Raw genomic sequence first — 26,293 nt, 5'->3', positions numbered from 1 at the left:
TCCCATTCACTCCCATTGCATACAATCCCAATGGACCCAAACGCCTTCCCATTCACTCCCACTGTACACAATCTCAATGGACCCAAACCACTTCCCATTCACTCCCACTGTACACAATCCCAGTGGACCCAAACCCCTTCCCATTCACTCCCACTGTACACAATCCCAATGGACCCAACTGCTTCCCATTCACTCCCACTGTACACAATCCCAATGAACCCAACCCCTTCCCATTCACTCCCACTGTACACAATCCCAGTTCAGTGCAGCTGACCATCTCCTCTTTCCCCCACGTTCAGTGCAATTTCCATGTTTGCTGTCATTTGTGTTTCTATCGAAAGATGAAGCAAGCCAATGAACAAGTGATTCTTTATTTGGGACAGAAGGTCAGTTCCATTCTTAGCGTTCACTGCCAATATGACTGAAGATCGAGTTTGCCTTCGTGAGGAGGATTCCTCCCCAGATCTATGCCCGGTAGCTCTGGGTCACCTTGGAATGGCTTCCTTCACACCAGTGCTGAGATCAGCCCGATTTCCTGATATTCACTGTGCCCAGGAACAAAATCTTCCCCTTTCAGGTCAATCCATTTCCACGGGGATCCTCTTTATTCACCCCACACCCCCAAACAACCACCCATCCCCCACCTCACCCCCCCACCCATTCCTCACCTCAACCCCAACACCCCACAAATCCCCCCACCTCATTCCACCCACCCCACTGCCCTGCCATTCCAACCACCCCAAACCCCCCCAACCCCACCCCCACACCTCAATCACCCCCAACCCCCCCCCCCCACCCCCAACCCCCTACCCAAACCCCACTCCACCCACCCCAACCCCCTCCCCACCTCACTCCACCCACCCCACCCGCCACCTCAGATTCCAAATTTTCCACATTTATTTGCTGAAGCATTCCGGTTGAAACTCTGGGAATTCGAGTCTGGATTTTGGTTGTCTGACCAACAGATCTGGCATGGAGTTGGTGTGTATCGGTGGGGCTCAGATCGGCTTCCTATTTGGCACAGGGCATGAGGGTTTGTAGGGTCTTCTCCTTAACTGTCTGGTTCCCACAAAAATGGAAGCTATAAGGAGAAAAGTAGAGCACTCCTGTGAACATCTCGGTTGGGATTCAGAGGATCAGTTTGTACAATAAAAACTCCACAGCCCAACTGATCCCAGCATTCCTGAACACCAACCTACTGACTCCCTATTAGGAACATTGGAACAGAAGGAGCTACTCAGCCCCTCAAGCCTGTTCCACCATTCAATGGGATCATGGCAGATCTGTATCCGAATTCCATTCACCCACCTTGACTCCATATCCTTCTATACCCTTGGCTAGCTAAAATATAACGATCTCAGATTTAAAAGTAAAAAAATAGAGCTTGCATCTACCCTATCAATTATTTTCAAAATCCTAAAAACCACCATCAAATCACCCTTTAACTAGGGAATACAAGACTAAGTTATGTGATCTACCCTCGTGATATAACTCTTGGAGCCCTGGTAACATTCTGGTGAATCTGCGCTGCACTGCTTCCAAGGCCAATATATCCTTTCTAATCTTACACATAGACAAGAACAGCCAAAGCAGATCACCACCGACAGTGCTGTGCTCCCTCAGTACTGCCCCTCCGACAGTGCTGCGCTCCTCAGTACTGCCCCTCCAACACTGTAGCGCTCCCTCAGTACTGCCCCTCCAACAATGCTGAGCTCCCTCAGTACTGCCCCTCCGACAATGTGTCGCTCCCTCAGTACTGCCCCTCCGACAGTGTTGAGCTCCCTCAGTACTGCCCCTCCAACAGTGCTGCACTCCTACTGTCCTGTCAGCCTAGATTATGTGCTGAAGTCTGGATCGATGCTTCTAATCCACAATCCTCTGAATTGGAGGTTACAAATCTGAGCTGAGCCGCACTCCCTCCATGTCAGTTGCTGGCCTGGTTACCCGTCCCCACCTCAGTCCTATCCCTACCACCCTAACTGCGGCTCCAAATAAGAAGTGCGTCACTCACTGACCTAGCATGGTCCCGCCCTCGCTCCAGGGTGATGGTCTCGACCCCTACCCCACTCACTGACCTGGTATGGTCCCACCCTCACTCCAGGGTGATGGTCTCGACCCCTACCCCACTCACTGACCTAGCGTGGTCCCGCCCTCACTCCAGGGTGATGGTCGCGGCCCCTACCCCACTCACTGACCTAGCGTGGTCCCGCCCTCACTCCACGGGTGATGGTCTCGACCCCTACCCCACTCACTGACCTGGTGTGATCCCGCCCTCACTCCACGGGTGATGGTCTCGACCCCTACCCCACTCACTGACCTGGTGTGGTCCCGCCCTCACTCCAGGGTGATGGTCTTGACCCCTACCCCACTCACTGGCCTGGTGTGGTCCCACCCTCGCTCCAGGGTGATGGTCTCGACCCCTACCCCACTCACTGGCCTGGTGTGGTCCCACCCTTGCTCCAGGGTGATGGTCGCGGCCCCTACCCCACTCACTGACCTGGTGTGATCCCACCCTCACTCCAGGGTGATGGTCTCGACCCCTACCCCACTCACTGGCCTGGTGTGGTCCCACCCTCACTCCAGGGTGATGGTCTCGACCCCTACCCCACTCACTGACCTGGTGTGGTCCCACCCTCGCTCCAGGGTGATGGTCTCGACCCCTACCCCACTCACTGGCCTGGTGTGGTCCCACCCTTGCTCCAGGGTGATGGTCTCAACCCCTACCCCACTCACTGACCTGGTGTGGTCCCACCCTCGCTCCAGGGTGATGGTCTCAACCCCTACCCCACTCACTGACCTGGTGTGGTCCCACCCTCGCTCCAGGGTGATGGTCGCGGCCCCTACCCCACTCACTGACCTGGTGTGGTCCCGCCCTCGCTCCAGGGTGATGGTCTCAGCCCCTATCTCTGGATGGAATAGGTTTATCACACTATTGTCCCACAGAAACTTCACTTTGGTGATTTCCCCCACGTCCAGCTCTGTGTCGATTAGAGATGAGTATGTTCTGCCCGGGTGGAGTTTAGCTCTGGAAAATTCACAAAGAAACACAAAAGATTCCTTTATTTAATTGCCGACTTTTATTTTAGCATAGTGTTGTGCAGCAGCAACAGAATCCCATCAAAAGCTGGAAAGATCCTCACTCTCAGTCCCTCACACCCATACCCACACACCCAGTCCCTCTCCCCCAGTCCCTCTCCCCCAGTCCCACACACCTCACCCCCAGTGGTGAAATCCTTTCATTACAGGTTGAATATTGTAATAAAAGAGTATTGTAATAAAGCACTGAATTATTTCATAAAGAGATTGATTTTCTTTAATTAAGAGGCAGAATATTTTAATATTTTAATATAGAAGAAAGTGTTGAACACACTGATGCTTACTTTGCGATCCTGTGCTGTTGTGTGTTCCCTCTGGTCCCATACAAGGCGATGTTCAGGATCCCGGACACAGAACCAGCGCCAGAGAGTTTCACAGACACGCGATACCGCCACACTGCAGGGCAGAAAGCAGGTCATGAGTCGCTCACAGTGACGGAGCCGAGTGTGCTCACACTGCTGGCAGAGGTGGGGGAGATTCTCAAAATTGAGGTTCACTGGACTGGGGGTGAGGTTAGCAGGACTGGGGGTGAGGTTAGCAGGACTGGGGGTGAGGGGGGGTTTGTGACTGGGGAGGGGTTGTGTGTGTGTGGGACTGAAGAGGGGGGGGGAGAGGGGTGTGTGGGACTGGGGAGGGGGGGGTGGTGTGTGGGACTGGGGGGGGTGGGTGGTGTGTGGGACTGGGTAGGGTGGGTGGTGTGTGGGACTGGGGGAGGTGGTGTGTGGGACTGGGGTGGGGTGGGGTGGTGTGTGGGACTGGAGGGGGTGGTGTGTGCAACTGGGGGGGGGTGCGACAGGGGGAGGTTTGAGGGTCTGCACTAGGATCTGTTTGAGAGCCTTTCAGCAGGAAGCTAAGGACACGGTCCGTTCCCACACACATTGGCCACGTCCCCCTCGTTTCTCTCTAGTCCCACGGGGCACACTGGTGCATCTATCCCCAGAGATACAGGAAGCAGGGTCAGATTTAAATCTGAGGTCAGGCAGGGTGGGCTGTGAAGGCTCGGAGAATAGCCCAGTCTATAAACGCCCCCTACTCACGAGCGAAAGGGCTGGAGTCTCCAGTGTTGAGGTAGAAGCTCTGGTGCAGAAGGCCGGCAGGGACGCGATATGTGCCGATGTTGTATCCCATGGTTGGACACCCGTCAGCTGGACACGCAAAACATTCCCCCTGGAACAAACACAATGTTTTGTTAGTCAGCACCTTCACACCAGCATCTCGCCTGTCGATAGTTTCATAAGAACATAAGAAATAGGAGCAGGAGTCGGCCATTTAGCCCCTCGAGCCTGCTCCGCCATTCAATAAGATCACGGCTGATCTGATCTTGGGCTCAGCTCCACTTCCCCGCCTTCTCCCCATAACCCTTTATTCCTTTATCGCTCAAACATCTAGCTATCTCCACCTTAAATATATTCAATGACCTAGCCTCCACAGCTCTCTGGGGCAGAGAATTCCACAGATTTACAACCCTCTGAGAGAAGAAATTCCTCCTCATCTCAGTTCTAAATGGGTGGCCCCTTATTCTGAGACTATGCCACCTAGTTCTAGTCTCCCTTATCAGTGGAAACATCCTCTCTGCATCCACCTTGTCGAGCCCCCTCATTATCTTATATGTTTCGATAAGATCACCTCTCATTCTTCTGAACTCCAATGAGTCTAGGCCCAACCTACTCAACCTATCTTCATAAGTCAACCCCCTCATCTCCGGAATCAACCTAGTGAACTTTCTTTGAACAGCCTCCAATGCAAGTATATCCTTCCTTAAATAGAGAGACCAAAACTGTATGCAGTACTCTAGGTGTAACCTCACCAATACCCTGTACAGTTGTAGCAGGACTTTATCCCCCTTGTAATAAAGGCCAACATTCCATTTGCCTTCCTGATTACTTGCTGTACCTGCATACTAACTTTTTGCACAAGGACCCCCAAATCCCTCTGTTCTACAGCACTTTGCAATGTTTCTCCATTTAAATTATAATTTGCTTTTCTATTTTTTCTGCCAAAGTGGATAACTTCCTGAGGATATTCCTCTGGTCTCAGACCTTCAGCAAGTGGTGCAGGGAACGATCCCAGCAACCAATGACAGAGGTCTCAAGGATCACGTCAATTTGGTCCTCAGGCCTAGTCTACAGATTGGGGTGGGACTCACCCCCCCACCCCCCATCCCGGTCCGGCCAATGAGGCCAAACTCAAACTGGACGCTCTACGCACAGCGGGCAGGGTCAATCCTGGGGGGCAAAGAGGGCAGGGTTGCACCCTGAGTTTTACTGGGAATGTTTTCATGGACCAGTTTTGTTATTTGCCTGATTTATGCACAGAAACAGGTTGGCCATTCAGCCCCTCGAGTCTGATCCACCGCATTGTTACTAAACAGGATGGAGGGGAAAGGGAGGGAGAAGAGATTTAGGGTAGATGTGAGAGGAATTAGAGACATTTAAAACTGTGAAGAGCCTGTTAAAACGTTATGGCAGGTCTTCTATTGTGAAATCATCTTAGGCAGTCCCTCGAAATCGAGGAAGACTTGCTTCCACTCTAAAAGTGAGTTCTCAGGTGACTGTACAGTCCAATACGAAATTACAGTCTCTGTCACAGGTGGGTCAGACGTGGTTGAAGGAAAGCGTGGATGGGGAGTCTGGTTTGCCACGCGCTCCTTCCGCTGCCTGCACTTGTTTTCCGCTACGAGACTAGAGTTGTGAAGTATTAGAAAGCTCACTGGCACCACATTGTGGCAGTGAGTAGGCTTGCAGTCTGAAACTTGTTTAATGCTAAATGATTCACAAACAGCGCCTGTATTTGTTATATATATTGTCTTCACTCTGTATTTAACCCATGCTGTACCTGCCCTGGGAGTGTTTGATAGGACAGTGTAGAGGGAACTTTACTCTGTATCTAACCCGTGCTGTACCTGCCCTGGGAGTGTTTGATAGGACAGTGTAGAGGGAGCTTTACTCTGTATCTAACCCTGTGCTGTACCTGCCCTGGGAGTGTTTGATGGGACAGTGTAGAGGGAACTTTACTCTGTATCTAACCTGTGCTGTACCTACCCTGGGAGTGTTTGATAGGACAGTGTAGAGGGAACTTTACTCTGTATCTAACCCCGTGCTGTACCTGCCCTGGGAGTGTTTGATGGGACAGTGTAGAGGGAGCTTTACTCTGTATCTAACCCTGTGCTGTACCTGCCCTGGGAGTGTTTGATGGGACAGTGTAGAGGGAGCTTTACTCTATATCTAACCCGTGCTGTACCTGCCCTGGGAGAGTTTGATGGGACTCATGGTGCCCTTTTACCCCCATCTTTATTGGATGCGCTGAAGGTAAAACCCAAACCAAAATCAATGCAACAAATAATTTTGAATGCACCTTGCTGGTCTTGTGTGTTGTTGTGAGGGTCAGTCTGCAGTTCCCTGATATTTGGTTTGATCAGTGAATGAACATAAGAAATAGGAGCAGGAGTCAGCCATTTGGTCACTCGAGCCTGCTCCGCCATTCAATAAGATCATGGCTGATCTGATCATGGACTCAGCTCCACTTCCCTGCCCCCTCCCCATAACCCTTCACTCCCGTATCGCTCAAAAATCTGTCTACCTCAACCTTAAATATATTCCATTGCTCTCTGGGGAAGAGAATTCCACAGATTTACAACTCTCCGAGAGAAGAAATTCCTCCTCATCTCAGTTCTAAATGGGCGGCCCCTTATTCTGAAACTATGCCCCCTAGTTCTAGATTCCCCCAGGAGGGGAAACATCCTCTCTGCATCTACCTTGTCAAGCCCCCTCAGAATCTTATATGTTTCTAAACTCCAATGAGTACAGGACCAACCTGCTCAATCTTTCTTCATAAGTCAATCCCCTCATCCCCGGAATCAACCTAGTGAACCATCTCTGAACAGCCTCCAATGCAAGTATGAACCTCCTTAAATACGGAGACCAAAACTGCACGCAGTACTCTAGGTGTGGCCTCACCAATACCCCGTACAGTTGTAACAGGACTTCTCTGCTTCTCTGCTTTTATACTCTATCCCCCTTGCAATAAAGGCCAACATTCCATTTGCCTTCCTAATTATTTGCTGTACCTGAACTTGGAGCGATAGGTCACGGTGTGAGGGGATGCATCCCCATCGTGTACTTACTGCCAGGAACTCCTTGTCGCTGCCACAGGGAAAGGCCACAAAACCATCCGGGGACCGAATACTCTCCGAAAAATACTTCACCGCACGGAAATGGTTGCAGGAGAGAAAGTTCTTTGTACCTGTGGGAAAGGAAGCGTCTTTGATCCGTATCTAATCAGGTGTGACTGTGATTGAGCAGGGGACTGGACTGATCTGGAGTCGGGTTGGCACAGAGACTGAGAGACAGAAGCCCAACTCTGTCACTGCCTGTGACAGGAGCGGGGCTGCAGTGTTTTACCCTGCTTAAAAGGGCAGTAACCTTTATGCAGGACCCGCTAGCCTTGGAGAAAGTTTGTCTGGGATACTGGAACTGAGCTCTGGCGAGAGATTGTGATCTGACCGAGGGATTTATGCTGTTGTTTGGGGAGCAGTGAGAAGCAGTGGGAGAATTGGTGGGCTGATTAACCGTCTGACGACACATTCAGCTCGTGCCTGTGACCATTGTTATACCATTCATTCTGGGGATGTGGGCATTGCTGGCAAGGCCAGCATTTATTGCCCATCCCTAATTGCCCTCGAGAAAGTTGTGGTGAGCCGCCTTCTTGAACCGCTGCAGTCCGTTTGGTGAAGGTGCTCCCACAGTGCTGTTAGGGAGGGAATGCCAGGATTTTGAGCCAGCGACGATGAAGGAACGGCCGATATATTTCCAAGTCAGGATGGTGTGTGACTGGGAGGGGTACGTGGAGGTGACCCAATACGGGGGGAGGGTTTCACAGGCTCTCACAATCCATACGATGAAGGAGGTGTGATTCACCCGCCGGTTGCCAGGATCCCATGGGACACCAGCCCAGGATTACAAGCCGGATCTCCGATCTCCCCAAACTGGGACCGTCTGCAAAACGGGATTGGCTTTGGAAAGGATGATGGGAACTGACGGGGCAGAGAGGGAGAAACCCTTCTCTTTAATCGGGGAAATTCACAGGTTCGCACCTTCACTGCATCACTTAGTCCCTCATCGTGGCTTCTGCTTAAACACTTCCATGGGGCGGTGCTAGCGGAGAGCTTGGTGTGTGGCGGGTGGTGGTGTTATCGGAGAGCTGGGGGGGGGGGGGGGAGGGGATGTTAGCGGAGAGCGGGAGGGGAAGTCCAACACCTGCTGAAGGATCCGCCCCTCGAGGTGTTGCCCTGTGCACCAGGCATTGTCGGAACCCCACCAGCTGCACGTGTCTCAGTGACATCACACCACCTGGTACCAACGTTCCCGTCGCCCTGTGCGGCGGCGTGGCGCTCTGGGGATCCTGCGGCCTGTGGCGCTCTGGGGATCCTGCGGCCTGTGGCGCTCTGGGGATCCCACATTGCACTCTAGGGGTCCCGCGGCCCATGGCACTCTGGGGGTCCGCGCATGTGCGGAAATGCGAGTGGGCCGCTCAGCCCGTTAAAGGAGCCACGCACCCACAAAACAATGTTAGAGGGAATGTCGCCGGTTACGCACCTTCCCAGAGGCCATCGATGTCCAGGATGGTTGACAGGATGTTCTTGCTGCAGCCCGGCATATTCTCGCCGCCGTTCGGGTAGAAGTCCACGTGTCCACAGGCCTGAATCATCCCCAACCCTGCGACAGGAGGTGGGCAATCAGACCGGGCCACGGAGAGACACCGTCCCTCACACTGCACACAGCACAAGGACGGACATCCCACTGCTCACTGGGTCAACACTGCCCTCCAACCTCTCTCTCTCTCTCTCCACCCCTCCCCCCGCCTCACTCTTCCTTTGGCTCACTCTCTCTCTCTTTCTCTCCCTCCCTCTCTCTCTCCCTCTGGCTCACTCTCTCACTCTCCCTCTGGCTCACTCTCACTCTCTGGCTCGCTCTCTCACTCTCCCTCTGGCTCGCTCCCCACCCCACGGCTCTGAATCTGTCTGTCTCTTTCTTTCCCTCTGTCTGTCTCTCTCTAGCTCTTTCTTTCTCTCTTTCACAATCTTACTTGTCTCTATTCTCAGCATGACTTCCCTTTGCTGCTCCTCCTGAGCTCCAAATCCTGATCCTACATCTTCCCCCTTCCTGCATCTTCATCATTCACCATAAGTGATTCTTTCCCTGGCCCAATAGTCTATACTACCGCTGTTACACACCCTGTGGCCCCATACCGTCTGTAACATGCCCTGTGGCCTTGTACTGCTCGTTACACGCGCCGTGGCCCTGTACCGCCCCTGTTACACACCCAGTGCCCCGTACCACCCTTGTTACACGCCCGTGGCCCTGTACTGTCCCTGTTACACGCCCCGTGGCCCTGTACCGTCCCTGTTACATGCCCTGTACTGTCCTTGTTACACGCCCAGTGGCGCTGTGTCTGCTGTACTGTCGGCCGTGCCCAGAGGTCTCCCATTGAATATGTCGGTGCTGACACTCACCGATACTGGGGAAGTGGGATGAACCATCGGTGTGAATCACATCAACAAACAAAGCGTCAGTGACATCCAGCCTGACTTCAGCCGGAGTGTTCTGAAAGTATGGCTCAATAGGATCAAGGCCTATGGAATAATTCTGGGATCAGTATCTGTGAATTGCTCTTCGATATCTTCATTAGAACATTTATAGACATCACAAAATAGGGGTTTGATCCAAGGCTGCTAACTGAGACCCATCCCATTCACTCCCATTGAACAGTATCCCATAGATCAAACCAGCCCATTCACTCCCATTATACAGTATCGCATAGATCAAACCATCCCATTCACTCCCATTGTACAGTATCCCATAGATCAAACCACCCCATTCACTCCCATTGTACAGTATCGCATAGATCAAACTATCCCATTCACTCCCATTGTACGATATCCCATAGATCAAACCATCCCATTCACTCCCATTGTACGGTATCTCATAGATCAAAACATCCCATTCACTCCCAGTAAATAGTATCCCATAAATCAAACCATCCCATTCGCTCCCAGGTTCCCCTCCAAGTCACACACCATCCTGACTTAGAAATATATTGGCCGTTCCTTCACCATCGCTGGGTCAAAATCCTGGAACTCCCTCCCTAACAGCACTGTGGGAGCACCTTCACCACACGGACTGCAGCGGTTCAAGAAGGCGGCTCACCAACACCTTCTCGAGGGCGATTAGGGAGGAGCAATAAATGCCGGCCTTGCCAGCGATGCCCACATCCCATGAATTAATACATCTTTTTAAACTTCAATTGAATAGATTCCCAATGATTGAACCCATTCCCATTGAATAGAATCTAATTGGGTCAAGGCCCTGACCTTGGGCCCAATCAAACAGCAGGTTTCCCAGTGCAGGGTGTGAGGATGGAGTGAATTACCAGTGATGCGAGCTATCCCGGGCCTCCGCCTGCCAGCTTCCCCGGCTGTGTGAGCACCCAGACTGTGCCCCAGCAGGTGTACAGCGGACACGGTGTAATTGTAGTTACTCTGAGACAGAAAGAGAGGCAGCAAGGTAAATCGACAGAGACTGGAAGTGGATTCAGTGGTTCAAAGGGCTATCCAGATCTCAGTGTGCACCCTCCCTCTGTGCTTCCCCCTCCCAATGCAATCTAGCAAGAGTTTACAAGATTCCTGGAGCAGGATTCGAATCCCGCCCGGATAGAGGGAGGGGAAGCTCCCCTGAATCTGCTGGGCCAACATGGCTCATTGTATTTGGCCAATGGCCCTCACATCCTCATCCAATCAATTACAATCCAGTTCCAAGGTACGTGACCGGAGGTGCTCTAATCAAAAACAAGGTGCTTTTGACCTGTTCGGTGAAGATTGTGACATTGAATGAGATAATTGCCTGTTTGGTAAAGTTATTACCCCTGATCATCAGGGTGATGACTTTTTCTGTTTAGGATTATCACCACTGTTCTATAGGGTGACTATCCCATGCTCTGCAGGGTGACTGCCCCATGTTCTATAGGGTGATCAGCGTGAGGAGGTGCGTCGGAGGAGCGTGAGGAGGTGCGTCGCTGAGTCGGGAGCAGCGTCGAGGAAGTGCATGGAGAGGCGTGAGTTCCGGGGTCGGCGAGAGGCCTATAAAGGCCCAACGCGGCGGCAGTCGGGAGCAGCGTGAGGAGGCGCGTCGCTGAGTCGGGAGCAACGTCGAGGAGGTGCGTGGAGAGGCGTGGCCGGTGCAGCTACAGGGAGAAGACAAAAAAGAAATAGAAAGAAACAGAAAGGTGACGTCACAGCCAAGGGGGTAAGTGATTGGCTGGTGATTGGTGAGTAGTTTTTCTTTTTTCTCTTCTATATCAGTGAGTAAACTTTAGCATTGTTGTTGCCAATTTAAGTGTATCTAAGGGTTAAGTCATGGCAGGAGAGCTCGGTCACATGTTATGCTCCTCCTGTACCATGTGGGAACTCAGGGACACTTCCGGTGTCCCTGACGACTACGTGCGCGGGAAGTGTATCCACCTCCAGCTCCTGACAGGCCGCGTTGTGGAATTGGAGCTGAGGGTGGATTCACTCTGGAGAATCCACAATGCTGAGAATGACGTGAATAGCACGTTTAGTGAGTTGGTCTTACCGCAGGTGAAGGGTCCACAGCCAGCTAGGGAATGGAAGATCAGCAGGAAGAGCAGTGCAAGGAAGGTAGTGCAGGGGTCTCCTGCGGTCATCCCCCTGCAAAACAGATACACTGCTTTGAGTTCTGTTGAGGGGGATGACTCATCAGGGGAGGGCAGCAGCAGCCAAGTTCATGGCACCGTGGCTGGCTCTGCTGCACAGGAGGGCAGGAAAAAGAGTGGGAGAGCGCTAGTGATAGGGGATTCGATTGTAAGGGGAATAGATAGGCATTTCTGCGGCCGCAACCGAGACTCCAGGATGGTATGTTGCCTCCCTGGTGCAAGGGTTAAGGATGTCGCTGAGCGGGTGCAGGACATTCTGAAAAGGGAGGGTGAACAGCCAGTTGTCGTCGTGCACATTGGTACCAACGATATAGGTAAAAAAAGGGATGAGGTCCTACGAGACGAATTTAAGGAGCCAGGAGCTAAATTAAAACGTAGGACCTCAAAAGTAGTAATCTCAGGATTGCTACCAGTGCCATGTGCTAGTCAGAGTAGGAATCACAGGATAGCTCAGATGAATACGTGGCTTGAGCAGTGGTGCAACAGGGAGGGATTCAAATTCCTGGGGCACTGGAACCGGTTCTGGGGGAGGTGGGACCAGTACAAACCGGACGGTCTGCACCTAGGCAGGACCGGAACCAATGTCCTATGGGGAGTGTTTGCGAGTGCTGTTGGGGAGGAGTTAAACTAATATGGCAGGGGGATGGGAACCAATGCAGGGAGACAGAGGGAAACAAAAAGGAGACAAAAGCAAAAGACAGAAAGGAGAAGAGTAAAAGTGCAGGGCAGAGAAACCCAAGGCAAAAAACAAAAAAGGCCACTGAATGTAAAGGGGCGGCAGGAGGGGTCAAAACTAAAAATCATGGTTTAAAAACTAGTATTAAAACACTCTACCTAAATGCACGCAGCATTCGAAACAAAGTAAATGAGTTAACGGCACAAATCATTACAAATGGGTATGATTTGGTGGCCATTACATAAACGTGGTTGCAGGGTGGCCAAGACTGGGAATTAAACATACAGAGGTATCTGACGATTCGGAAAGATAGACAAGAAGGGAAAGGAGGTGGGGTAGCTCTGTTAATAAAGGATGATATCAGGGCAGTTGTGAGAGACGATATTGGCTTTAATGAACAAAATGTTGAATCATTGTGGGTGGAGATTAGAGATAGTAAGGGGAAAAAAAATCACTGGTGGTCGTAGTTTATAGGCCCCTAGATAATAACTTCACGATGGGGCGGGCAATAATCAAGGGAATAATGGAGGCATGTGAAAAAGGAACGGCAGTAATCATGGGGGATTTTAACCTGCATATCGATTGGTCAAATCAAATCGCACGGGGTAGCCTGGAGGAGGAATTCATAGTATGCATACGGGATTATTTCTTAGAACAGTATGTTACAGAACCTACAAGGGAGCAAGCTATCTTAGATCTGGTCCTGTGTAATGAGACAGAAATAATAAACGATCTCCTAGTAAAAGATCCTCTCGGAATAGTGATCACAGTATGGTTGAATTTGTAATACAGATTGAGGGTGAGGAAGTAGTGTCTCAAACGAGCATACTATGCTTAAACAAAGGGGACTACAGTGGGATGAGGGCAGAGTTGGCTAAAGTAAACTGGAAACACAGACTAAATGGTGGCACAATTGAGGAACAGTGGAGGACTTTTAAGGAGCTCTTTCATAGTGTCTCAACAAAAATATATTGCAGTGAAAAAGAAGAGCGGTAAGAGAAGGGATAACCAGCCGTGGATAACCAAGGAAATAAAGGAGAGTATCAAATTAAAAACCAATGCGTATAAGGTGGCCAAGGTGAGTGGGAAAATAGAAGATTGGGAAAATTTTAAACGACAGCAAAGAATGACGAAGAAAGCAATAAAGAAAGGAAAGATAGATTACGAAGGTAAACTTGTGCAAAACATAAAAACGGATAGTAAAAGCTTTTACAGATATATAAAATGGAAAAGAGTGACTAAAGTAAATGTTGGTCCCTTAGAAGATGAGAAGGGGGATTTAATAATGGGAAATGTGGAAATGGCTGAGACCTTAAACAATTATTTTGCTTCGATCTTCACAGTGGACACAGAAACCATGCCAGAAATTGCTGGTCACAGGAAGGGAGGACCTTGAGACAATCACTATCACTAGGGGGATAGTGCTGGACAGGCTAATGGGACTCAAGGTAGACAAGTTCCCTGGTCCTGATGAAATGCATCCCAGGGTATTAAAAGAGATGGCGGAAGTTATAGCAGATGCATTCGTTATAATCTACCAAAATTCTCTGGACTCTGGGGAGGTACCAGCGGATTGGAAAGCAGCTAATGTAACGCCTCTGTTTAAAAAAGGGGGCAGACAAAAGGCAGGTAACTATAGGCCGGTTAGTTTAACATCGTTAGTGGGGAAAATGTTTGAAACTATAATTAAGGAAAAATAGCGGGACATCGAGATAGGAATAGTGCAATCAAGCAGACGCAGCATGGATTCATAAAGGGGAAATCATGTTTAACTAATTTACTGGAATTCTTTGAGGATATAACGAGCATGGTGGATATAGGTGTACCGATGGATGTGGTGTATTTAGATTTTCAAAAGGCATTCGATAAGGTACCACACAAAAGGTTACTGCAGAAGATAAAGGTACGCGGAGTCAGTGGAAATGTATTTGCATGGATAGAGAATTGGCAGGCTAACAGAAAGCAGAGAGTCGGGATAAATGGGTCCTTTTCAGGTTGGAAATCGGTGGTTAGTGGTGTGCCACAGGGATTGGTGCTGGGACCACAACTGTTTAAAATATACATAGAAGACCTGGAAGAGGGGACAGAGTGTAGTGTAACAAAATTTGCAGATGACACAAAGATTAATGGGAAAGCAGGTTGTGTAGAGGACACAGAGAGGCTGCAAAGAGATTTAGATAGGTTAAGCGAATGGGATAAGGTTTGGCAGATGGAATACAATGTCGGAAAGTGTGAGGTCATCCACCTTGGGAAAAAAAAAACAGTAAAAGGGAATATTATTTGAATGGGGAGAAATTACAACATGCTGCGGTGCAGAGGGACCTGGGGGTCCTTGTGCATGAAACTCTTTTTGAATAGACACCCAAAAAGTTAGTTTACAGGTGCAGCAGGTAATCAGGGCGAATGGAATGTTGGCCTTCATTGCGAGAGGGATGGAGTACAAAAGCAGGGAGGTCCTGCTGCAACTGTATAGGGTATTGATGAGGCCGCACCTGGAGTACTGCGTGCAGTTTTGGCCACCTTACTTAAGGAAGGATATACTAGCTTTGGAGGGGGTACAGAGACGATTCACGAGGCTGATTCCGGAGATGAGGGGGTTACCTTATGATGATAGATCGAGTAGACTGGGTCTTTACTCGTTGGAGTTCAGAAGGATGAGGGGTGATCTTATAGAAACATTTTAAATAATGAAAGGGATAGACAAGATAGAGGCAGAGAGATTGTTTCCACTGGTCGGGGAGACTAGAACTAGGGGGCACAGCCTCAAATTACGGGGGAGCCAATTTAAAACCGAGTTGAGAAGGAATTTCTTCTCCCAGAGGGTTGTGAATCTGTGGAATTCTCTGCCCAAGGAAGCAGTTGAGGCTAGCTCATTCAATGTATTCAAATTACAGATAGATAGATTTTTAACCAATAAGAGAATTAAGGGTTATGGGGAGCGGGCGGGTAAGTGGAGCTGAGTCCACGGCCAGATCAGCCATGATCTTGTTGAATGGCGGAGCAGGCTCGAGGGGCTAGATGGCCTACTCCTGTTCTTAATTCTTATGTTCTTATGTGTTTTATATGGTGACTATCCATATTCTTTCGGGTGACTGTCCCATGTTCTATAGGATGACTCACCCCTGTTCTATAGGATACTATCCTGTGTTCCATAGGGCGCCTATCCCCTGTTCTAGAGGGTAACTATCCATGTTCTATAAGGTGACTACCCCCTGTTCTATGTGGTGACTATCCCGTGATCTCTAGGGTGACTGTCCCCATTCTATAGGGTGACTATCCCATGTTCTATAGGGTGACTATCCCATGTGCTGGAGGATGGTTACTCCTGATCTATAGGGTGACTATCGCCTGTTCTATCGGGTGGTTGGTGGTGACCATCACTTACCTCCAGAGCGTCGAGGAAATATACAATTTCTGCTCCCACCACACGGATATTCTGAGCAGCCTGGCTGAACGGACATTGCGACCCCCCTCTCCAGTCCACGCAGATACAGTTCACGCCATCCACTCGCAGAATCGTCTCAATGGGGAGAAAACAGAGTCCGGGTTCATCCATGGCACACGTTAGCTTGGCGACCTTCCCATTTACCAGCCCCCACCGTGGGGACCATGGGATATACGGAACAGAAATAGGCCATTCAGCCCATTGGTTCATCCCAGTGTTGATGGCCCATTCGGGCCTTCTCCCACCGCCAATTACCCCCTCCTACTGCCAATAACCCCCTCCCACCCCAATTACCCCCTCCAATTACCCCCTACCATCTCCAATCGCCAACTCTGGTTGTTGATCACATGATTCCCACGGCCCAGTCAAACTGCTTTATTATTCCCTTTCTAATATTTCTGCACAATTAAGCGAAAGTGTTCAAAGAAAATGAAAAAAAACATGTCATTTATTTTAACGCCCCTGTGATTTTTCTCGCAGTTTTGCTGGCGGCGGTGTCCAGGGGATGAATGTTCAATTCCTGGATTCTCCAGGGCAATCCTGGAGGGTTGGCAACCCCTACTCCCCCTTGCCCTCGTCTTCCTCTGTTCCCTCCTCCCCCATGGACACATCCAGCCTCCCCGGCAATGGGTCACTGCTCCGTGGTAGCGAGTGCCTCCTCCCTTCAGCTCGGTGTAAAGCCCTCCCCTTAAATCCCCCTAAACCCCACACCTTGCACAGATACACACTCACACCGTGCACAGATACACATTCACACCTTGCACAGATTTTCAGCCCATACCTTGCATAGATCCATAACCCAGCTTAAATCCCCATTTTCCAAATATCCATGGATCACAAAGACAGTCCTCTCATCGACGTTGAAGTATGAGATGGCAACTGTCTCAGGACTGGTTCCGCTAATTTCCTGAGTAAATAACAAAAGTCAAACGCATGTGAAGGATTCAGATTGCAAACTCTTCCCCTTCATAAATTGCGTTAATGTGCATAATCCACAGTGACTAACATATCATTGTTCACATGATCATAGCCTGGTAGCACTCTCCCCCCTGTGTCACAGGTTCAAGACCCACTCCAGAAGCTTGCGCATAAAATCCAGACTGACATTCCAGTGCAGTACTGAGGGAGCGCTGTAATGTCACTTTACAGCAAATAATGTACTTTTTGCTGTGTAATCTCTGTTGTAACGCAGGAAATGAGGCAGCTAATCTGCGCACAGCAAGCTCCCACCAACAGTACTGTGATAATGACCCAGATAATGGACCCAAGTTTCCACACGATAAAAAACGTGCACCCCTCCGAGCTGGGCGCCCGTTTTTCGCGCCTAAAACGGCGCCGGAAAAAAACGCGCGATTCTGGAGCGCCCTGCAGCTCCTTGTCTGTTTGGCGCGGCGCCCAGGGGGGCGGAGCCTACACTCGCACCGATTTTGTAAGTGGGAGGGGGCGGGTACCATTTAAATTAGTTTTTTCCTGCCAGCAATGCTGCGCCTGCGCGTTGGAGCGTTCACGCACGCTCAGTGTGAAGGAAACATTGGCACTCGGCCATTTTTGTAGTTCTTTGTAGCTGTTTAATTTTTGAACATTTTTTAATAAAAGCACATTGCCATCAGCACTCAGAACGTTGAGGCAGCCATTTCCCTCCCCCTCCCCGCCCGCCGTCGGGAACAAACGGCTGCCTCCTCCCCCCCCCCACGGGGACGAACGGCTTTCTCCTCCCCCCCGCCCGCGGGAACGAACGCCTGCAGCATTCTCCCTGGCTGAAGCACTTTCACACAGGTAGGAAGATGGTTTATTTAATCTTTTCTTTGCTTATAAATGTTTATTCAGGTTGGATTTATTTGTATAATATTTGTAGAAGTATAAATAAGGATTTATTATAGAATTTAATGACTTCTCTTCCCCCCCCCACCTCGTTCTGGACGCCTAATTTGTAACCTGCGCCTGATTTTTTAATGTGTAGAACAGGTTTTTTCAGTTCTACAAAAATCTTCACTTGCTCCATTCTAAGTTAGTTTGGAGTACGTTTTCACTGTGGAAAATTTCAAATCAGGCGTCAGTGGCCGGACACGCCCCCTTTTGAAGAAAAAATTCTGTTCCAAAGTGGAACTGTTCTACCTGACTAGAACTGCAGAAAAAAAAATGTGGAGAATTGCGATTTCTAAGATAGTCCGTTCTCCACCAGTTGCTCCTAAAAATCAGGCGCAAATCATGTGGAAACTTGGGCCCAATGTGTTTTAGTGATGTTGGTTGTGGAATACATATTGGCCCAGGGCACCAGGGAGGATTCCCCTGCTCTTCCAATTGTGTCTATGAGATCCTTTACTTCCACCTGAGCGGGCAAACAGGGCATCGGTTTAACATCTTATCTGAAAGACCGCATCCGACAGTGCAGCGGTCCCTCAGTACTGCCCCTCCGACAGTGCAGCACTCCCTCAGTACTGCCCCTCCGACAGTGCAGCGCTCCCTCAGTACTGCCCCTCCGACAGTGCAGCACTCCCTCAGTACTGCCCCTCCGACAGTGCAGCGCTCCCTCAGTACTGCCCCTCCGACAGTGCAGCGGTCCCTCAGTACTGCCCCTCCGACAGTGCAGCACTCCCTCAGTACTGCCCCTCCGACAGTGCAGCGCTCCCTCAGTACTGCCCCTCCGACAGTGCAGCACTCCCTCAGTACTGTCCCTCCGACAGTGCAGCACTCCCTCAGTACTGCCCCTCCGACAGTGCAGCACTCCCTCAGTACTGCCCCTCCGACAGTGCAGCACTCCCTCAGTACTGCCCCTCCGACAGTGCGCGCTCCCTCAGTGCTGCATGGAAGCATAGTGTTTCATATTATATCACATTATGTAATGTGCTCTCCATACTCTAGTTCCTGCTCACTGTTTCTCTGCCATCGAGGACTGCGCTTGCAAAGCCAGCCTGGATGAAGTGTCGCTACCTGGAAATAGTCGGGGTTCTGCCTGGTGTACAGCAGGAAACGGGTCTTGATCTTCTCGGGGCTCCAGGGGACTCTGGTGATGGGCCTTTCCTTTATCCCCGTCCACGGATATCCCTCTGGGAAACAGCCGAGTCTATCATAGCAAACCTCCGCTTCACGGAATTGTGATGTCGACAGGAGAGGAAAGAAAGCAGAGTCAGTGAGGAACCCAACAATAATCAACGTGAACAGACCCCTGAGCAATCCGTCCAATAAACCGACTGCAGTCCGGGTCACACGGCACAAACCGAGGGCAGCAGAGCACAGGCTGCAGTATACCTACAGTCTGTGTCGCAGACTGCAGTATACCTACAATCCATGTCACATGCTGCAGTATACCTACAGTCTGTTTCGCAGGCTGCAGTATACCTACAGTCCGTGTCACAGGCTGCAGTATACCTACAGTCTGTGTCGCAGGCTGCAGTATACCTACAGTCTGTGTCGCAGGCTGCAGTATACCTACAGTCTGTGTCGCAGGCTGCAGTATACCTACAGTCCATGTCACAGGCTGCAGTATACCTACAGTCTGTCGCAGGCTGCAGTATACCTACAGTCCATGTCACAGGCTGCAGTATACCTACAGTCTGTGTCGCAGGCTGCAGTATACCTACAGTCCGTGTCGCAGGCTGCAGTATACCTACAGTCTGTGTCGCAGGCTGCAGTATACCTACAGTCTGTGTCGCAGGCTGCAGTATACCTACAGTCTGTGTCGCAGGCTGCAGTATACCTACAGTCTGTGTCGCAGGCTGCAGTATACCTACAATCCGTGTCGCAGGCTGCAGTATACCTACAGTCTGTGTCGCAGGCTGCAGTATACCTACAGTCCATGTCTCAGGCTGCAGTATACCTACAGTCTGTCACAGGCTGCAGTATACCTACATTCTATGTCGCATGGCACAATGGCCCCAAGTTTCCACACAATAAAAAATGGGTGCCCCTCTGAGCTGGGCGCCCGTTTTTCGCGCCGAAAACGGCGGCGGAAAAAAAACGCGCGATTCTGGAACGCCCTGCAGCTCCATGTCTGCTTGGCGCGGTGCCCAGGGGGGCGGAGCCTACCACTCGTGCCGATTTTGTAAGTGGGAGGGGGCGGGTACCATTTAAATTAGTTTTTTTCCTGCCGGCAACCCTGCGCGTGTGCATTGGAGCGTTCGCGCACGCGCAGTGTGAAGGAAACATTGGCACTCGGCCATTTTTATAGTTCTTTGTAACTGTTTAATTTTTGAACATTTTTTAATAAAAGCACATTGCCATCAGCACTGAGGCTTCTTGCAGCAGTGAGAAGGCTGCAGGAAGCCTCAGAAAGTTGAGGCAGTCGTTTCCTGACGGCCTCCCCTCCCCCCTGCTGTCGGGGAATGGCTGCTGAACTTGTGAGGCTTCCTGCAGCCTTCTCACTGTCTCCTTCCCCCCCCCCGCCCACCGTCTGGAACGGCTTCCTCCCCCCCGCTGCGTTCGGTCGGTCGGTCGGGCCCGCACTCCCTCCCCCCCCCCCCCCCCGCGGGAACGGCTTCCTCCTCCCCCCCCCCCGGGAACGAACGGCTTCCTCCTCCCCCCCCCCCGCGGGAACAAACGGCTGCCTCCTCCCCCCCCCCCCGCGGGAACGAACGGCTTCCTCCCCCCCCCCCCCCCGCGGGAACAAACGGCTGCCTCCTCCCCCCCCCCCGCGGGAACGAACGGCTTCCTCCTCCCCCCCCCCCGCGGGAACGAACGGCTTCCTCCTCCCCCCCCCCCCCCCGCGGGAACAAACGGCTGCCTCCTCCCCCCCCCCACACGGGAACGAACGGCTTCCTCCTCCCCCCCCCCCGCGGGAACAAACGGCTGCCTCCTCCCCCCCCCCCCCCGCGGGAACAAACGGCTGCCTCCTCCCCCCCCCCACACGGGAACGAACGGCTTCCTCCCCCCCCCCCCCCCGCGGGAACGAACGGCTTCCTCCTCCCCCCCCCCCCCCCCCGCGGGAACAAACGGCTTCCTCCTCCCCCCCCCCCGCGGGAACGAACGGCTTCCTCCTCCCCCCCCCCCCCCGCAGGAACGAACGGCTTCCTCCTCCCCCCCCCCCCCGCGGGAACGAACGGCTTCCTCCTCCCCCCCCCCCGCGGGAACAAACGGCTGCCTCCTCCCCCCCCCCCGCGGGAACGAACGGCTTCCTCCTCCCCCCCCCCCGCGGGAACGAACGGCTTCCTCCTCCCCCCCCCCCCGCAGGAACGAACGGCTTCCTCCTCCCCCCCCCCCCCCGCGGGAACAAACGGCTGCCTCCTCCCCCCCCCCACACGGGAACGAACGGCTTCCTCCTCCCCCCCCCCCGCGGGAACAAACGGCTGCCTCCTCCCCCCCCCCCCCCCGCGGGAACGAACGGCTTCCTCCTCCCCCCCCCCCCCGCGGGAACGAACGGCTTCCTCCTCCCCCCCCCCCCCGCGGGAACAAACGGCTGCCTCCTCCCCCCCCCCCCCCCGCGGGAACGAACGGCTTCCTCCTCCCCCCCCCCCACACGGGAACGAACGGCTTCCTCCTCCCCCCCCCCCCCCCCGCGGGAACAAACGGCTGCCTCCTCCCCCCCCCCCCCCGCGGGAACGAACGGCTTCCTCCTCCCCCCCCCCCCCGCGGGAACGAACGGCTTCCTCCTCCCCCCCCCCCCCGCGGGAACAAACGGCTGCCTCCTCCCCCCCCCCCCACACGGGAATGAACGGCTTCCTCCTCCCCCCCCCCCCCCCCCCGCGGGAACGAACGGCTTCCTCCTCCCCCCCCCCCCGCGGGAACGAACGGCTGCCTCAACTTGTGAGGCTTCCTGCAGCATTCTCCCTGGCTGAAGCACTTTCACACAGGTAGGAAGATGGTTTATTTAATCTTTTCTTTGCTTATAAATGTTTATTCAGGTTGGATTTATTTGTATAATATTTGTAGAAGTATAAATAAGGATTTATTATAGAATTTAATGACTTCCCTTCCCCCCCCCACCTTGTTCTGGACGCCTAATTTCTAACATGCGCCTGATTTTTTATTGTTTTCAGTTCTACAAAAATCTTCACTTGCTCCATTCTAAGTTAGTTTGGAGTACGTTTTCACTGTGGAAAATTTGAAATCAAGTGTCAGTGGCCGGACACGCCCCCTTTTGAAGAAAAAATTCTGTTCCAAAGTGAAACTGTTCTAACTGACTAGAACTGCAGAAAAGAAAATGTGGAGAATTGCAATTTCTAAGATAGTCCGTTCTCCACCAGTTGCTCCTAAAAATCAGGCGCAAATCATGTGGAAACTTGGGCCCAATATTACTAGAATGAGTCACATGATATAGTATCATTTTTAGTCACGGTGGTACAACTTGGATGCTTTTCCTGTATCACAATATCTGTAATAATATATCAGCCTGTGTTACCCCCATGTTAACCCATGCTATACTTGCCTTGGAAGTGTTTGATGGGACAGTGTAGAGGGAGCTTTACTCTGTATCTAACCCCTTGCTGTACCTGCCCTGGGAGTGTTTGATGGGACAGTGTAGAGGGAGCTTTACTCTCTATCTAACCCGTGCTACACCTGCCCTGGGAGTATTTGATGGGACAGTGTAGAGGGAACTTTATTCTGTATCTAACCCCGTGCTGTACCTGCCCTGGGAGTATTTGATGGGACAGTGTAGAGGGAGCTTTATTCTGTATCTAACCCCGTGCTGTACCTGCCCTGGGAGTATTTGATGGGACAGTGTAGAGGGAGTTCAGTAAACCAGCAGGATATCAGGAAGTTATTGGGTTTTTACAATAATCGAGTACTTTTCACGGTCACTTTGCTGGTGCCGCCTACATGAGCAGATTTATTGAACTGAATGTTCCATCTTGCCCCGGTGGGATTTGATCCAGTGCCGGAACCACCCGTGCCTGCCGTGGAAGGAGCTGATAACTTTCACCTCGACCATCTCCACACAAAGCAACCAATCCTTGCTGAAAGGTGTGCTGGCTCCTTACCATTGGCCCAGGTGAGGAGGAAGGCGACCGGAATCCACAGCCTCAGCATCTGAAAGAGAAATAGAGCCCAGCGGGCTGGGAGCTGGAACCTCAGAGACCGACACTGCCCCGCTGGGAAACCGAACATCAGCTTTCTTTTATCAACATTTTCGGGCTGTACCTGCATACTAACTTTTTGTGTTTCATGCACAAGGACCTCCAGGTCCCTCTGCACTGCAGCACTTTGCAATTGCAAATAATTAGCTTTTTTATTTTTCCTACCAAAGTGGATAACCTCACATTTTCCCACATTATAGTCCATCTGCCAACTTTTTGCCCACTCACTTAGCCTGTCTATATCCCTTTGCAGATTTTTTGTGTCCTCCTCATAATTTGTTTTCCCACCCATCTATGTATCATCAGCAAACTTGGCTACATTACACTCGGTCCCTTCATCCAAGTCATTAATATAAATTGTAAATAGTTGAGGACCCAGCACCGATCCCTGCAGCACCCCATTAGTTACCGTTTGCCAACTGGAAAATCACCCATTTATCCAGACTCTCTGTTTTCTGTTAGTTAGCCAATCCACTATCCATGCTAATATATTACCCCCAACCCCATGAGCTCTTATCTTGTGTAGTAACCTTTTACGTGGCACCTTATTGAATGCCTTCTGGAAATCCAAATACACCACATCCACTGGTTCCCCTTTATCCACTCTGCTCGTTACATCCACAAAGAACTCCAGCAAATTTGTCAAACGTGATTTCCCTTTCATAAAACCATGCTGACTCTGCTTGACGGCATTATGTTTTTCTAAATGTCCTGCTACTACTTCCTTAATGATGGACTCCAGCATTTTCCCAATGACAAATGTTAGGCTAACTGGACTATAGTTTCCTGCTTTTTGTCTGCCTCCTTTTTTAAATAGGGACGTTACATTTGCGGTTTTCCAGTCCGCTGGGACCTCTTCAGAATTCAGAGAATTTTGGTAGATTACAACCAATGCATCCACTATCTCTGCAGCCACTTCTTTTAAGACCCTAGGATGCAGGCCATCGGGTCCAGGGACCTTGTCCGCCTTATTCCCATTAGTTTGCCTAGTACTTTTTCTCTAATTGATTGTTTTAAGTACCCCCCCCCCCAATCGCTCCTTGATTATCAATTATTGGGATGTTTTTAGTGTCTTCTACTGTGAAGACCGATATAAAATATTTGTTCAAAGTCTCCCATTATTAATTCCCCAGTCTCATCCTCTAAGGGACCAATGTTTACTTTAGCTACTCTCTTCCTTTTTAAATACTTATCTGTTTTTACATTTTTTGCTAGTTTACTCTCATATGCTATCTTCTCTCTATCATTTTTTTTACTTGTCCTTTGCAGATTTCTAAAATTTCCCAATCCTCTGGCCTCCCACTGTCCTTCGCAACATTGTATGTCTTTGTTTGCAATTTGATACCATCCTTTATTTCCTTAGTTAGTCACGGAGGGTTCATCCTTCTCTTAGAGTCTTTCTTTCTCACTGGAATAAATCTTTGCTGAGAGTTTTCTTTGCTTTTCTACAGTCTTGCCCTGAAATGTATTTTCCCAGTCCACTTTAACCAACTCTCCTTTCATACCTTTGTAATTGCCTTTATTTAAGTTCAGGACACTAGTTTCAGACCTAGTTTTCTCACCCTCAAACTGAATTTGAAATTCTACCATGTTATGATCACACTTTCCAAGAGGATCCTTCAGTACAAGATCATTAATTAATCCAGACTCCTTACATATTACCAGATCTAAAATATCCTTCTCCCTGTTGGTTCCACAATGTATTGTTCCAAGAAACCATGCCACATACACTCTATGAACTCTTCCTCAATGCTACCTTTGCCAATTTGATTTGTCCAATCAATATGAAGTTTAAAATCGCCCATGATTATTGCCGTACCTTTCTTACAAGCCTCCATTATTTCTTGATTTATACTCTGTCCAACAGTGTGCAACAGTTTGGGGGCCTGTAGACTACGCCCACCGGTGACTTATTTCCCTTATTATTTCTTATCTCCACCCAAAGTTGTCATGTATGTAACCACAATGTAACACCACGTATTACTGTATACACTCAACCTAGATGCACACCTTGACCACAAGGGGTGAACTTAGGAGACAGTCCTTACCTGATCACACAAGTATAAAAAGGGAGGTCCCACGCAGGGTCATTGTCTTTGGATTCCTGTGAATAAAGCGTTAAGGTCACAGAGTGACCTGGTCCCCAGAATGTGCCTCGTGTGGTTTCATACTGTAGAGGAATGACTTTACATTGGCGATGAGAAATGGGAATTCACGACCCACGAGAATGACCACCGGTAGCACAGAGGAACGGTACTGTGTTGGGGGAAGACTGGGACGATTTTGTCGAGAGGCTTCAGCAAAGCTTTGTTACGAAAGAATGGCTGGGGGATGCAGCAGCTGACAAGCAAAGGGCTCATCTTTTGACCATCTGCGGACCAAAGACTTACGCGCTCATGAAGGACTTACTAGCACCCGAAAAGCCGGCGGACAAAACCTTTGAAGAACTTAGCAAATTGATCGGGGAGCACCTCAAACCGGCAAGTAGCATACATATGGCCCGACACAGATTCTACACCCACCAACGTCGTGAAGGACAGAGCAGCGGACCTCCGGCGTTTGGCCAGCCTCTAAGTTCACAGACCCCTGCAGGGGGGAGATGCTAAGGGACTTCTTTATTGAGGGCATCGGTCATGCGGGAATTTTCCGCAAATTAATTGAGACCAAGGATTTGACCTTGGAAGCAGTGGCGTTGATAGCTCAAACTTTCAGGGCGGGGGAGGAAGAGACGAAAATAACACACGCGCGCAATTCTGCCTCTAACACGGCGAGGGATCAGGTAGTCAACATCAATGTGACTCAGAGCCCCGCAGGCAGGCAGGGGCAGTCCGACACTCCCCAGGCAGCAATAGATCCCAGAGTAGGACTTCAAAAGAGACAATGGCAGGCTGAACGGACATTCACGCCATCACAGTGAACAATGCGGCCCGGGATGGGGCCATTGACACCCACTAATAGGGTAATTAAGAGCAGTCAAAGGGACAGTCAGCACGGAATGCCTGGCCATAGTCCCTTTGTTCCCAACAATGGAAACTTTAACTTATGCTGGAGTGTGGGGGAAAACACTCAGCTAGATCTTGCAGATTTCAACAGTTTGCCTGCAGGAACTGCAATCTCAGTGGCCACTTAGCTCGAATGTGCAGGAAGTCTGCAACCAGACTAATATATGAGGCGGATGGACCAGAAGAGGGTTCTTTGAGGCAGGATGATTTGGGGCAAATCGATGGACGCCGAGGTTCAGTGGGTCCATAGACATAGACATAGAAAATAAGTGCAGGAGTAGGCCATTCGGCCTTTCGTGCCTGCACCACCATTCAATGAGTTCATGGCTGAACATGC

General features: G+C 50.8%; 1 protein-coding gene across 1 annotated transcript; it reads right to left on the bottom strand.

Moving 5' to 3' along the window:
* Positions 1 to 878: 878 nt before the first annotated feature.
* Positions 879 to 22,954, bottom strand: LOC139259460 (inactive pancreatic lipase-related protein 1-like). Its single transcript, XM_070874932.1, has 12 exons — positions 22,859 to 22,954; positions 18,876 to 19,027; positions 16,726 to 16,851; positions 15,885 to 16,019; positions 10,525 to 10,633; positions 9,608 to 9,727; positions 8,691 to 8,810; positions 7,220 to 7,338; positions 4,134 to 4,263; positions 3,381 to 3,492; positions 2,858 to 3,025; positions 879 to 1,081 (listed from the first exon to the last, which is right to left on the bottom strand). Exons 1-12 carry the CDS (start codon positions 22,905 to 22,907, stop codon positions 1,012 to 1,014), a joined length of 1,410 nt encoding a protein of 469 aa, XP_070731033.1. The 5' UTR covers positions 22,908 to 22,954; the 3' UTR covers positions 879 to 1,011.
* Positions 22,955 to 26,293: the final 3,339 nt, after the last annotated feature.

The sequence above is a fragment of the Pristiophorus japonicus genome, chromosome 3, assembly GCF_044704955.1.
Source record: "Pristiophorus japonicus isolate sPriJap1 chromosome 3, sPriJap1.hap1, whole genome shotgun sequence".
NCBI lineage: Eukaryota > Metazoa > Chordata > Chondrichthyes > Pristiophoridae > Pristiophorus > Pristiophorus japonicus.
Note: the sequence above shows the minus strand (reverse complement) of the source record. Positions and strands in the feature narration are given on the sequence as shown.